Source organism: Trichechus manatus, unplaced genomic scaffold (assembly GCF_000243295.1).
Source record: "Trichechus manatus latirostris isolate Lorelei unplaced genomic scaffold, TriManLat1.0 scaffold00248, whole genome shotgun sequence".
Lineage (NCBI taxonomy): Eukaryota > Metazoa > Chordata > Mammalia > Sirenia > Trichechidae > Trichechus > Trichechus manatus.
Window position 1 is genome coordinate 1,524,978 of NW_004444184.1, and position 13,925 is coordinate 1,538,902.

At 34.5% G+C, this 13,925-nt stretch overlaps 1 protein-coding gene across 1 annotated transcript in view; it reads left to right on the plus strand.

Annotated features, from left to right (window-relative positions):
- The window catches only part of LOC101348652 (protein LEG1 homolog), a 32,663-nt gene extending 25,285 nt beyond the window's left edge, over positions 1-7,378 (plus strand). The window contains 2 exon segments of the mRNA XM_012559432.1: positions 7,207-7,231; positions 7,321-7,378. Coding sequence (XP_012414886.1) covers positions 7,207-7,231; positions 7,321-7,378 — 83 coding nt within the window.
- The last annotated feature ends 6,547 nt before the right edge of the window (positions 7,379-13,925 follow it).

Genomic DNA, 13,925 nt, shown 5'->3' on the forward strand with positions numbered 1-13,925 from the left:
GATGTGTTTATAAAAGATTAGGTGGGAAAAAATCAAATGATGGAGTATGATACAATGTAACAACAATAAAATCCCATATAGTAGGTTTGTGTGAGCAAATAGAAAGGTGTGAGATGTTAGAATTGGTTAGCTTTGGATTTGGGATTATATGAGATAGGAAGAAAGATGAATTCATTTTATTTATCCATCTCCTTATCTAAAATGAGCACATATTCCCTGAGTGGGGTAAGATTAATTGGTTGTATTGGGAAAATCATATGAAAGCAGGGGACATAGGTTTTTATCCCAGTACTGCTGTCAATCTCCACTGTTTAAAAACTTTTTATTTTGAAATAACTGTAGGTTCAGCTAAAAGTTAGGAAAAAATGGTACAGACAGCTCATCTGTGCTCTTGTTAGGGTTCCCCAATGGTAACATCTTACATAACTATAGTAAATTGATTGAGACTAGAAAATTGACATTTATATAGTACTATTGAGATCCCGAGGTGGCAAAAACAGTTTGCGCTTGACTGCTATCCTAAAGGTTGATTGTTCCAACCAACCCAGCAGTGCCACAGAAGAAAGGCCTGGAGATCTGATTTCATAAAGATGATAGCCAAGAAAACCTTATGGAGCAGTTCTATTCTGTAACAGATGGGGTTGCCTTGACAGTAATGCGTTTGGTTTTTGGTTTTTCTAATATTATTGGTTTTTGGTTTTTGGTTTTTCTAATATTATTAACTCAGCTACAGATGTTATTAGGATTTCTCTTATTTTGTGCTTGTTTGACTTGTGTGTGTGCATGTGTGCATGTGTAATATCACTTTAAGAAATATTATTGCATGTATAAAACCAAAAAAAAACCCAAACCTGTTGCCATCGAATCAATTCTGACCCATAGCAACCCTATAAGACAGAATAGAACTGCCTCATAGGACTTCTAAGGAGCAGCTGGTCTATTCGAACTGCTGACATTTTGGTTAGCAGTCTGAGTTCTTAACCACTATGCCACCGGGGCTCCATAGATTCATGTAAATCCTACTGCATTCAGGGTACACAACTGATAAATTAATGAAAGAAATTCGCTGTGATATTCCTTTTTGTCAATCTCTCCACCAATTCCTAACCCTTGGTAAACACTAATCTGTTCTATATCACTGTAATTTTGTCTTTTAGAAAAATATTATAAAAATGGGGATATAGGAAGCAAAGGAAGGGAAGTTCTAATGTAAAAGTTCTAACACTGAGGGTCCCTACAATCCCCAAAATACTGAGACATCAAGTAGTTGTTTTTACTTGCCATTAAGTCAATTCTGACTCATGGCAACCTCATGTGTTACAGAGTAGATCTGTTCTATAGGGTTTTGTTGGCTGTTCTTAACAGAAGCAGATCTCCAGGTCTTTCCCTCCATGATACCAATGAGTCAGTTTGAACCACTAACCTTTTGGCTAGTAGTCCAAAGTAAACTGTTTGCTGCAAAAATTAACATTTCAATCATGTTTTAAAAATTCAAATTGACTGTTCAAATTTTCTATTAACATATTCTGTCTTTCAGTACACAATATTGGGAAAGCCAGCACAACTTGTACAAGGAAAGGTCATGGATGCTCCATAGACACACTCAAACTCCCTGAGGGACAGAATTGCTGGGCTGAGGGCTGTGGGGTCCATGGTCTCACGGAACATATAGCTCAACTGGCATAACACAGTTTATAAAGAAAATGTTCTACATTCTACCTTGGTGAGTAGAGTCTGGGGTCTTAAAAGCCTGTGAGCAGCCATCTAAGATACTCCACTGGTCTCACCCCTTTGGGGGCAAGGGAGAATGAAGAAAACAAGATACAAGGGAAAGAGTAGTCCAAAGAACTAATGGACGGACCACAACTACCACAACCTCCACCGGACTGACTCCAGTACAACTAGATGGTTCCCAGCTACCACTACTGACTACTCTGACAGGGATCACAACAGAGGGTCCCGGACAGAGCTGGAGAAAAATGTAGAACAAAATTCTAACTCACAAAAAAGACCAGATTTACTGGCCTGACAGAGACTGGAGAAACCCCAAGAGTATGGTCCCTGGACACCCTTTTAGCTCAGCAATGAAGTCACTCTCGAGGTTCACTGTTCAGCCAAAGATTAGACAGCCCCATAAAACAAAATGAGACTACTGGGGCACAACAGCCCAGGGACAAGGACTAAAAGGCAGGAGGGGACAGGAAAGCTGGTAATGGGGAACCCAAGGTTGAGAAGGTACAGTGTTAACATGTCGTGGGGTTGTTAACCTTTGTCATAATACAATATGTGTAGTGTTTAATGAGAAACTATTTGTTCTGTAAACCTTCATCTAAAGTACAATAAAAAAAAAACCAAAAAACATATTCTGTCTTTCGACTAGGGAACTCAAAAATTTATTCCTCCCACTTTTATAAAATTAATTTACATAGGATAATTTTGAAAAATCTCTCAGCTTTTAGACTATAAATTTACCAGTAATTGTTAGTGATTCAACTGATGCAAAATTGGGCTGTAAACATTTTAGTAATTGGTGGTTAGTGATCCAATAACTATTAATAGACAAGTTAACAGACATCTTAATTCAAATTTAAATACTCAGGTACAGACAATAACAAAAATTACAATAAAACAAGGATTAATTTTTGAAATTGCTGTTCCTCAACAATTTACCGTTACTGATTTTTATTTCATTTTGTATTTCCAGAAGCATTTATTTAAAAGAATAATAATAATTAAATTCCAAAATCTTCAGAAAGTATCCTAGCAACTAGGAACCTCATTAAAGTTTTCTATATAGTCAAAGACATTGTTCCTAGAGAGATACTGAACACATTAAAGTGCTCTAAGTCAAATGAATCTGTATATAGACGACCCCAGAGAATTCACATGAAAGCTGTTAGAACTGATAAATGAATTCAGCAAAATGGAAGGATAAAAAATCAACACATACAAATCAGTAGGGTATTTATATACCATCAATGAACAATCTAAAATTAAGGAAACAATTCCATTTACAATAGCATCTAAAAGAATAAACTACCTAGGAATAAATCTAACCAGAGAGGTGAAAGACTTGTACTGAATACTACAAAACATTACTGAAAGAAATTAAAGATAATCTAAATAAATGGAAAGACATTCTGTGTTCATGGATCAGGAGACTCAATATTGTCAAGATGTCAATACTACCTAAGGCAATCTACAGATTTCATGCAATACCCATCAAAATTCCATCAGTCTTCTTTATAGAATTGGAAAAAACAATCCTCAAATTTATATGGAACTGCAAAGGGCCTTGAATAGCCAAAGTAATCTTGAAAAAGTAGAACAGAGTAGGAGGACTCACACTTCCCAATATAATAACATATTATAAAATTACCATAATCAAAACAGTCTGGCACTGGTATAAGGATAGACGTACAGATCAATGGAATAGAATTGAGAGTCCAGAGATAAACAAACACTCTATAGTTAATTAATATTTGGCAAGAGTGCTAAATCCATCAAATGGGGAAAGAATAGCCTCTTCAGTAAATGGTGGTGGGACAACTGGATTTCCACACGCGAAAGAATGAAGTTAGACCCGTACCTCACACCGCATACAAAAACTAACTACAAATGAATCAAAGACCTAAATGTGAGAAGTAGAACCATAAAACTCTTACAATATAGGGGCAATGCTTCAGGGCCCAGTCTTCAACAACAGATTCTTAGGTATGACACCAAAAGCACAAGCAACAAAATACAAAATAGATAAATGGGATGTCATCAAAATTAGAAAGGCAATCATAAAAGGACAAATACTGTGAAATATCTGGAATGGACAAATGTATAGAGACCAAAGTTTTATTAGTGGTTACTAGGGACAGGAGGGAGGGGGAAAAGGGAAGTCATTGCTTAGGAAGTTGTGAGTTTCTGTTTATAGTGATGGAACATTCGCCACAATTATTGGTAAGGCTGAGCAACACAATTAATATAATTGATGCCATTAAATTGCGCATGTGAAAAACATTGAGTTGGTAAATATTGTGTTTTTACAACAATAAAAAATACACTGTCGATGCAAAAATGAGTTAAACTTGTGGATATATTAAAAAAGAAAATGCTATTATTGGAATTTAAAAAATAATAATTCAATTCCAAAAACCAATAAGTAAAGGCTAAAAATTAATAACTTAGAGAATAGTATACATTTTCCTTCTACCAGAAGTATTATTCTAAGCTGTGATCCCAGAGACACAGAGTGAAGGACAAGGAGGGGGAGAAAATGGAAAGAAGAAAAGCCAAGACAAAGAGAGATAACTGAGTTGCTCCCACTAAGGGTATGAGTACTTAATATCATCGGATTTATGAGGCACCTTATGTAAGGCATCTCAGAACCATCAGCCCTAAGAGATGGAAATAAAAAGCATTATTCTTCTGCTGTCATTATGTATTGTGCAACTCTAGTTGCTTTAGATTGAGTACTAAGTGGGTTTTCTCAGGTGTCCCATGAAGCAGCAGAGTTAGGGCAGTAGGTAAGAGGTACAAGGAACAGTTGATACATGTACACCAGTGTTCATTGCAACAGCAATCATAATAGTCAAAAGATAGGAACAACCTAAATGCCCATCGACAGATGAATGGATAAATGAAATAGGGTACATACATGCAATGGAATGTTACTCTGCCGTAAAGAGAAATGAAGTCCTGATGTATGCCACAACATAGATGAACCTTGAAAATATTATGCTGAGTGAAATAAATCCATCACAAAAGGACAAATATTGTATGTTCCCCTTATATAAGATACCTAGAACAGGCAAACATATACAGACCAAAGTTTATTAGTGTTTACCAGTGGTGGGAGGGAGGAGGAAAGAGGGAGTCACTGTTTAGGGGATACTGGCTTTCTGTTAAGGGGATGGATAGTGGTTATGGTTGCACACAAGATGAACATAATTAATGTCACTGAATTGCACAAGTAAAAACTGTTGAAATGTTTTGTTATATATATATACTTAGCACAATTTTAAAAAATATATAAAAAAGGAAGTTACCATTGTAAACTTTTATTTCATTGTAGATTTCCAGAAGAATTAAAAGCATGAAGGATAAATTCCAAAATGTGTAGAAAAAGTTTTCTTGCAACTTTTATTTTCATTAAAGTTTTCCAAACAATGAAAGACAAGGTTCCTAGAAAAATAGTAAAGATATTTAAAAGTTGTAGGTGAAATTTTAATGTTGATACCCAAATATTGAAATTATTTAAAAATAATTTCAATTTAGTTACTTTAAAATTAGCACAAATTCATACAAGTTCTTTACTAAAACATGTAATGTTTTGCTGTTTAAAATTATATGTATACCTTTACGCTTAACTTTTGAGATATATAAGTAAATAAAGAGAATAATGGGTGAAACATACAGCCATGATTAAATACATGAAAATCCAAAAAGACTGAAGATCCATCTTTCACATATCAGCTTGGTGCAAATTAAAATGTTTGCTCATTTTTGTTGTCTATATGTGGAAGCAGGAAACTTAATTAACAGAAAGTGCGGTTTTTTAAATTACCATTTGACAATGCCTGATCCATAAATTCATTTCTAGTCATTTTTCTAACACATTAAGCCAATAAAAGTACGCTTCAAATGTCACTTTTTTAATACTTGCAAGAGCCTAAAGCTGGAAACAATATAAATGCACTCAATAAAAACCATGTATTGTTTAAAAAGAATGATGTGTGTCAGTATTTTCTGACTTGCTAATATCTCAAAGATAAGTTGTTAGCGAAAAATATATAGCACAGAGCAATATCATGCATATAATCCTACTTATGGAGACAACAAAGTTTTTATCAATTCTTTGTCTATTTATATTGTGGTATGTATAATTATTCTTAGGGGTAAACTCCAAAAGTTTTTGGAATACTATCAGGCAAGGAAGCAAGGCACAGAGGTGGAGAGGTAATGATGGCGAGGATAAGTTTTATTTTCATTAAATAACATTTTGTAGAGTTTGGATTTTTAATAATACACCTAATTAATATGTTTTTAAATAAGTAAAAATTATAGCCATAAAAATTAAGTCATATTTAAAAATGGAGAAAAATTATTTAGCAATACATAGTACAGATTTTGAGTAGAAGAAATGTGTCAGAATGAATCAGTTAATTTGCAAGACAGAAAAATACAGAACCTTTTGTCCTAGGTATATGTCTCTTTTCTTCTGACTCACAGTTAGGAAAGTAATGTTATTCCCCATTGTTTTGTTTCATGAGGAGCTATTTCCATGAACATCCCCAGGCCCTTGCTCCACCCCTAACTCTTCTCCATGGAGGTGTGTGACTGATGGCTGACAACTGGTTACCAAAAAACCAAACCCGTTGCTGTCAAGTCCATTCAGACTCATTGCGACGGTATAGGACAGAGTAGAACTGCCCCATAGGGTTTCCAAGCAGTGGTTGGTGGATTCAAACTGCCGACCTTTTGGTTAGCAGCTGGGCTTTTAACCACTGTGCCATACATACATACATACATACATATACATAGATATATAAAATTCTCAAAAGCCAGGAATCACATATTCCCCATATTCTTCCACACTAGGGGAATGAGGCAGTGATACTAGATAAATATTCCATTCTGCAGACTAAATTTTCTCTTGGGTGACCTTTCCCAAATCAGGTTGAGGAAAATATATCATTATCCCAAAAAAAGGTGCTAATTCTCCAAATCAGTCAAAATATTGGAGACTTGAATCCTCAAAAATAGTCAGGCTTAAAGGCAAAACTCCTAAGCAAATCAAAAGCTAATTTTAGTAAAACTGGAGCACACAGAAATCTAGATATCTGTTACAGCAAAACCTGTGAAAACTGGAACTCGATGGGACTGCTTTGTTTTTCTGGGTTTCACAAGTTTTCCACCTTTAACAGGGTGACCCTTACCACTTTTCTCTAACAGGTTTCTACCTTACACAGGTGCTGGCTTTCACAGGTTTTAATGTATATACAATCCTCAAATGTAATCAGTTCTACCCATGGATTTAATCCTTCACTTTTTACATATTAGGAAGTTAGAGTTTGTTTACATCATTTGGGTCTAGAATGTACATCTAACAATGTGACAAAGATGGCTGGCAATTCATCAAATTTTGTGCTTTTGCTGTCAGTGGACCTAGACAAGAATTAACTTTCCCATGTTCCATTCCCCTCTCCTCTGCAGGGTGGAGTGACTCTTCTTGCCAGTGGTATGTGGGATAAAGTCACACTTGTCACTTCTGGTCTTTAAAAAGAGGGAGTCTCTTCTTTAAGCTCTCTAATTCCTTTTATTTTTCAGGATGCAGACAATTGAAAAACCATTAAGATTGATGGAACCACAGATGGAAGGATCCTAGGTCCCTGGGTTACCATGGAGGAAAACTTCGTGTCAATTGAGTAAACATCCTAAATCATTATGTAAGTAAGAAATGGAATCCCACTCAATGAAGCCATTAAAATGTGAGATTTATTTTTTAAAGCAGCAAATGTTACTCTGAGAAATGCACAATTTATTCATTTTTATTTTGTCTCATATCTTTTGAATTTGATTTTGAATTTTCCTTTAGGGAATAGAAATTTTACATATATACATATATTTGCCTTAATAAATTGTAACTGGGAAATTGAATGATATGGTAATTTTGAACTTTACTATTGTGTAATTTCTTCTCTGTTTTCATTATTAGTATTCCCAAGATTTGAATATTTTGGAGAAATACACTTTCATAACCAAACTTTTTGTGGGTCATGTTTTTTCTTTATGTCTGAAATATGGAACTAGAGGAGGAGCATTCATATAACAAAATTTATTTCTTGCATCCATTAATAATGTCAAAAGTCATTGTTTTGTTTTGTTTTTGTTTTTATTTAAAAACAATGGAGGAGATAAAAAATAAAATAAAATTTGCCCAATAAAAAGTAGAGTGATATCCCATCGCTTTCTTGTCAAAATAAAATGTGTACAACTGATCTGTTGTCTTCATACACTGGCAAGAATCCCGTAGAAAAGGACACAAGTAAAGAAAGACCTTTAATATGTGCGCATTAAATGAAATCTATCACAAGCCCACAATAATTATTACCAAAACTTTGCAACAAACATCTATAGGAAATTAAAATTTCCTTCTTTAGAGAGTCTTTTGTGATGATCTATAATTCTATTGCTATCTTTTCAGCTATATGAAATTAACACAATGTATAGAATCTACAAAAATAAATTAAATCTTTGTGTTCCTTACCTGTATATTTATGCATTTTGTGGAGAAAATTTACACCAAGTAGGAGTATATTTTGAAAGTTGGTAAAGTCACTGATGAATGGGTCTCTATCTCCAGTAACCAGCATTCATGGTGGCTGGCCGTTTTGGAATTTGTATACTTCAATTAAAGTTGTAGGAAAGAGTGGTGGAGATAAATAATCCACAAATAAAGCCTAGCTTCTTTCAAAGTCTGCTTCGGGTTTAAGGTAATATTTTAACCTAATAGACAAGTGGGGGAAAAGTATGCATTTATAATTAGTCTACTCAAAATTTTGCCAACTCAATTTTCAAAACAGATGATCTGTTCAAAACTAAAAACAACATTATTCTACTTTGTAGAAAATAGACTGTAAAAGCTTCAGTCCCTAGATTTGGAAATGTGAGAAGATATTATTTTAAATCTAGAAAATACCACTCCAGAAAATATGTATTTTAGAGTTGAGTATTTTTCCCTTTTCACAAAGCACACAATACTTTTATAACCTCTAAAATGTGAACATTTCATTACTTAGAAATGTAAAAATAAAAATCAAAGATTCTGAGATTAATTTCTCCTCTAGTCGACATCCCTTGAAGAACACATGATTTCATGCCAAGTAGCCACGGGAAAATGAAATAACTTACAAAGAATTCTACTTGTTTTTCTAGTTATTTTTTTTCCTCACAAAAGAATGCTAGAAAGCCATTTTTTCTCATCTTATTGAGGAAGACATTTTAACTTTAAGATTGCGATGAAAAGTTTTACACCTATATAATCTGTGTAACCTGTCTCAGTCAATCTTCTAGTCAGGCAAACAACTTTTTGAAACATACTTACTCCCTCTGAAACATTTCACACTCTAAAACTCACTCATTATGTCTATGTTCTTCAAGGCTTATTATAAAAGTAATGTGATTTGTTAAATTTCCCCTAGTATTACTCTAAGTAATGAAGACATGCTGTGGATTCATAAAGCAATTACAACATATTCTCTGGTCAGTATCTTTGGAAAGAAACACACATGTATATATGTGTTTCATTTGAAGCTATGGGAGTATAGAAAATGAAATAACTAAATCTGCTCTTGATTACAGTCTGAAGAACTACTTTATTTTTTGTAAGTCATGTTTGTTAGCAGTGAATTCTTCCAGTTTTTTTTTTTTTTTTAATGTCTTAATTTATCCTTCATTATTGAAAGATAGTTTTTCTGGATATATAATTCTTGGTTGACAGTCTTTTTCTTCAGCACTTTAAATATATCATACCCCTTTTTTCTGGCCCCATTGGTTTCTGATGGGAAATCAGCTGTTAGTCTTATTGAGGATAACTTGTACACAATGAGTCTTTTTTCTCTTGTTTCTTTCAAGATTCTCTCCTTGCATTTGTCTTTGGGAAGTTTGATTACAACTTGTCTAAGTATGGCTCTGCTTGAACTTATCAAACTTACAGGTCACTGAATTTCTTAAATGTATGCATTAATGCTTATTTATCAAGTTTTGGAAGTTTCTGTCCATATTTCTTCATAGTCTTTCTGAACTTAAATGAGCACATTGATATTATAAAAATAGTATAGTAAAAATAATATCAACAAATAAATTAGAAGATAAAACTGAGAAAATTGGACAGAAAGTCCAAGAGACAAAAATGTGGAAAATAAGAGATAGAAACCTGTCATAGATTGAATTGTGTCCCCAAAAAATGTGTATCAGTTTGGCTAGGCCATGATTCCCAATATTGTGTGATTGTCCACCATTTCATCATCTGATGTGATTTTCCTATGTGTTGTAAATCTTAATCTCTGCTGGTGGTTAATGAGGCAAGATTAGATTATGTTAAAGAGGATGAGGGGGATGTAACACCCTTGCTCAGGTCACATCCCTGATCCAACCTAAAAGGAATTTCCCTGGGGTATGGCCTGCATCACCTTTTATCTTACAAGAGATGAAAGGAAAGGGAAACAAGCAGAGAGTTGGGGGACCTCATACCACCGAGAAAGCAACTTGCGGAGCAGAGCATGTCCTTTGGATTTGGGGTTCCCGTGCGGAGAAGCTCCTAGTCCAGAGAAGGACTGATGACCACAAAGACCTTCCTCCAGAGCCCACAGACAGAGAGAGCCTTCCTCTGGAGTTGATGCCCTGAATTTGGACTTCTAGCCTACTAGACTGTGAGAAAATAAATTTCTCTTTCTTAAAGCCATCCACTTGTGGTATTTCTGTTATAGCAGCACTAGATGACTAAGACAAAACCTATAAAATTTAGAGTTATGATATAGGAGATTCAACATTGAAATAACAGAAATTTGAATAACAGAACAGAGATAATAGTTTTAGATAGACTGTTTGCTCCACAAAATGAATGAAAAGAAATATACCCTAAGGGATAACTCTTGAAATATCAGAAGCTTTGTGGAAAAAAGAAAAGAATACTGTACACTATTCTAGAAATAAAACAAGATATATTTGAAGGATCAGTAAGCACAATAAATTCAGATTTCTTAACAGCTAGTTGTTAATGAAACAATGGTTATAACTCTGAAATAAAATTATTTTTTGTCTGTGAGTCTATACCAAACAAAACTATCAATCAAGTGTCGTGGTGGAATAAAGATATTTTGAGACATGCAAAGACTCAAATTTTATTTCCCAACAGCTCTTCTCTCTAGGAAAATGAAATGCACAGAAACAAGAAAGTAAGCCAAGGAAAAGAAAGATATGAGATGTAGGTGTGAAGGGAAGCCTTGTTTATTTAACTGATTAAATCTATGGCTTATTTCACTTTACTTTGTAAGGTTATGGAACAAAATCTATCTTTCTTAAGTTTTTATGTAAATCATTATCTAATACATTACTTTGTATACTATAATCTTTAAGAAATACTATCGTTTATTATATCTTTAATGAAGAAAGAGGTGCGGTTGCTATTGATCTCTGAACACTAATTCAAAGGATGCGTAGTTTTATAAACAGTAGATCTCTGGTGGTAAAAGCATGGTCAGAGAGTTTTTGATAAATACCTTCATTCTGTCACTGACTAGGTGTGTAACTCAGAAGAGTTAGTATATATAAAAGCTTACTGTTGTAAGAATTGAGCAAGATATAAGAAAATTCATAGCCCAGATTCTGGCACTTACACAGCTATTTTTAAAAATCTCTAAATGGGTAGAGATCGACACCTACCTACACAGATGGTCATGAAGAAAGAGAGAGGTTTAAGAAGTAAAGTCAAATGTGTTAATATTAAAAAAAAATTATTGTTGTGTTATATTTGTATGTTTCTACTAAGAGCAGCAAAAAGACTTTTGTTCTGAGGTGGTTTGTGAAAAAAAGGCATGTAAACATTATACTTCTTTTCTGAGCTATTCCTACAGATATCATTTATCTCAGGTTATTTATAAGTTAGTCAAATATTCTCAAATTAGTCCCATTCAATAGTTAGGAATAAACGTAATGAGCTTGAAAAACTAAGTAAGCAATAGATAGAAATTGTATTTATAAGAAAAAATTATCTTCAATATCCTCAAACTGTAGCTACTTGAAGCATTCTCATGCTTGTGAAAATTAAAAAAAAAACAAAAACCCCTTATTCCTAGGAAAAGATGGATTGCTCTGCAGTCATTGTAACAAGTGGCCACCAAAACCACTTTTTTGACCTCTTCAATCAAGAAACACTTGCCTAAGTGAATAGCTTTTTATAAGCCTCCACTCAGTGAAATTCCTTCACTTCTTAAATTCAGTCAGGAAAGAACTCCCTCCAGTAAACTTGCCTCTGAGTGCCAGTCAACCACAGTCTCACCTGAGTAATCTCTTTATACTGATGATCCAACCTACATACGTACTACTAAAAAATCACCAGTCCCTGAAATCTGCACCTCCCCCACTACAAGATCAGAAGACTATTCTGCTCAGGAATATTGTGCCTCATCAGCATAGCTCTCCCTTCCTATCCAGGTTCAGTTGCTGTGGAGTCGATTCTGACTCATGTTGACCCCCTGTGTTTCAGAGTAAAACTGTGCACCATAGGGTTTTCAATGGCTGTGATATTTCAGAAGTAAATTGCCAGGCCTTTCTTCTGAGCACCTCTGGATGGATTTAAATCACCAACCTTTCCTTTAGTAGCTGAAGGAATTCTCTTCCTTCCTATAAACCAAAAACCAAACCAAATGCTGTCAAGTCAATTTCCACTCTTAGCGACACTACAGGACAGAGTAGAACTGCCCCATAGAGTTCTACTTTACCAGAAGTATTTAATTTTGCATGTGATTGGAAAAGTTTATTAAAAAAAAAGTTTTTGATAAGGCTTTTCCTATAAACTATAACAGCTTGCTCTCAGTTGCAATCTTAATGTTGACAACCCTTTCTCTATCTACTTCCTTAACTAATAATCTTACCCCTTCTTGGCATTCATCAGAAATAGGTTGAGCAGTTGAGTCATAGCAATCTCAGAAGTATGCCAAGGGAATGAACTCTTCCATTGTCCAGTTGAAAAAATATGCTCTTGAAGCAATACTAAAGATAAAATGTGCAAAGCAATGTTAATCTCCTGACTCTGATTTATCTTAATGAGATCTGGGGTCCATAGGGAAAACTGCAGCACATAGTTATCAGGACATCTTCAAACATGAATGCCCGTGTTTAAATATGTGCTTAAAATCAGTAACCCATCCCTTCTTTTCTTCTATCCCATGCCTCACTCTGGTGGCAGATACCACCTCTTATTTAGTGTCTCCACTCACATTCCAATGCCTCATACAATCTCATTTGCTATAAAATGGGGAGGATTTTGACATAGTTTTAGCTATCTGGTATGATAAAATGGATGCTTCTTGGATATTTTCCTCCAAATATGTGTTAGCCAAACTATTTTTCTCTGATTAAAATGATGCAGCAACTTATACTTACTTTTTTTATTATTCTTTATTTATACGTACCTTTCATTACATACTTTTGACATATAGTCACTTTGTTATTGTTAGCTGCAGTTGATTAGACCCCAACTCATGGTAACCTCATGCATCACAGAACAAAACACTTCCAAGTCCTGTTCCACCCCCGTGATGAGCTGCTGATTAGACCGTTTGTGATCCATAGGGTTTTCATTGGTTGATTTTTGGAAGTAGATCGCCAGGCCTTTCTACCTAGTTCATTGTAGTCTAGAAGCTGCACTAAAACCTGTTTAGCATCACAGCGATGTGTAAACTATCACTGACAGACAGGTGATGGCTGTGCATGAGGTGCATTGAAAGGGAGATAAACCCTGGTCTCTCGCAGATAAAGTGAGAATTCTACTAGTGAACCACCAGGACCCTCACTAATGTGTGTTCAAGCAGCCTTTTTTTTTAGTCACTTTGTACTTCTAGTTCATTTTGGTTTTGTTTTAATTTTGTTTTCTTTTTGTGATATACGATTACATTTCTTCAGATTTTTGCTCTCCTACTTACAAAATACTTTTTTGACCTTTATCCAGTAAAACATTTTATTGTCAGTTTTCTTTTTATAATAATACTCCCCTATGCTTGACATATTGATAAATAAGTAAATTGAAAAAGAGTTCAATGAAAAAGATGGCATAAGATGAAAACGTCTGTTACCATATTAAAAGAAAATAACTTTGGATCCATTCTTACCTACTGTGAAAACTTTTACGAGCAACCTCCAGGCATGAGACG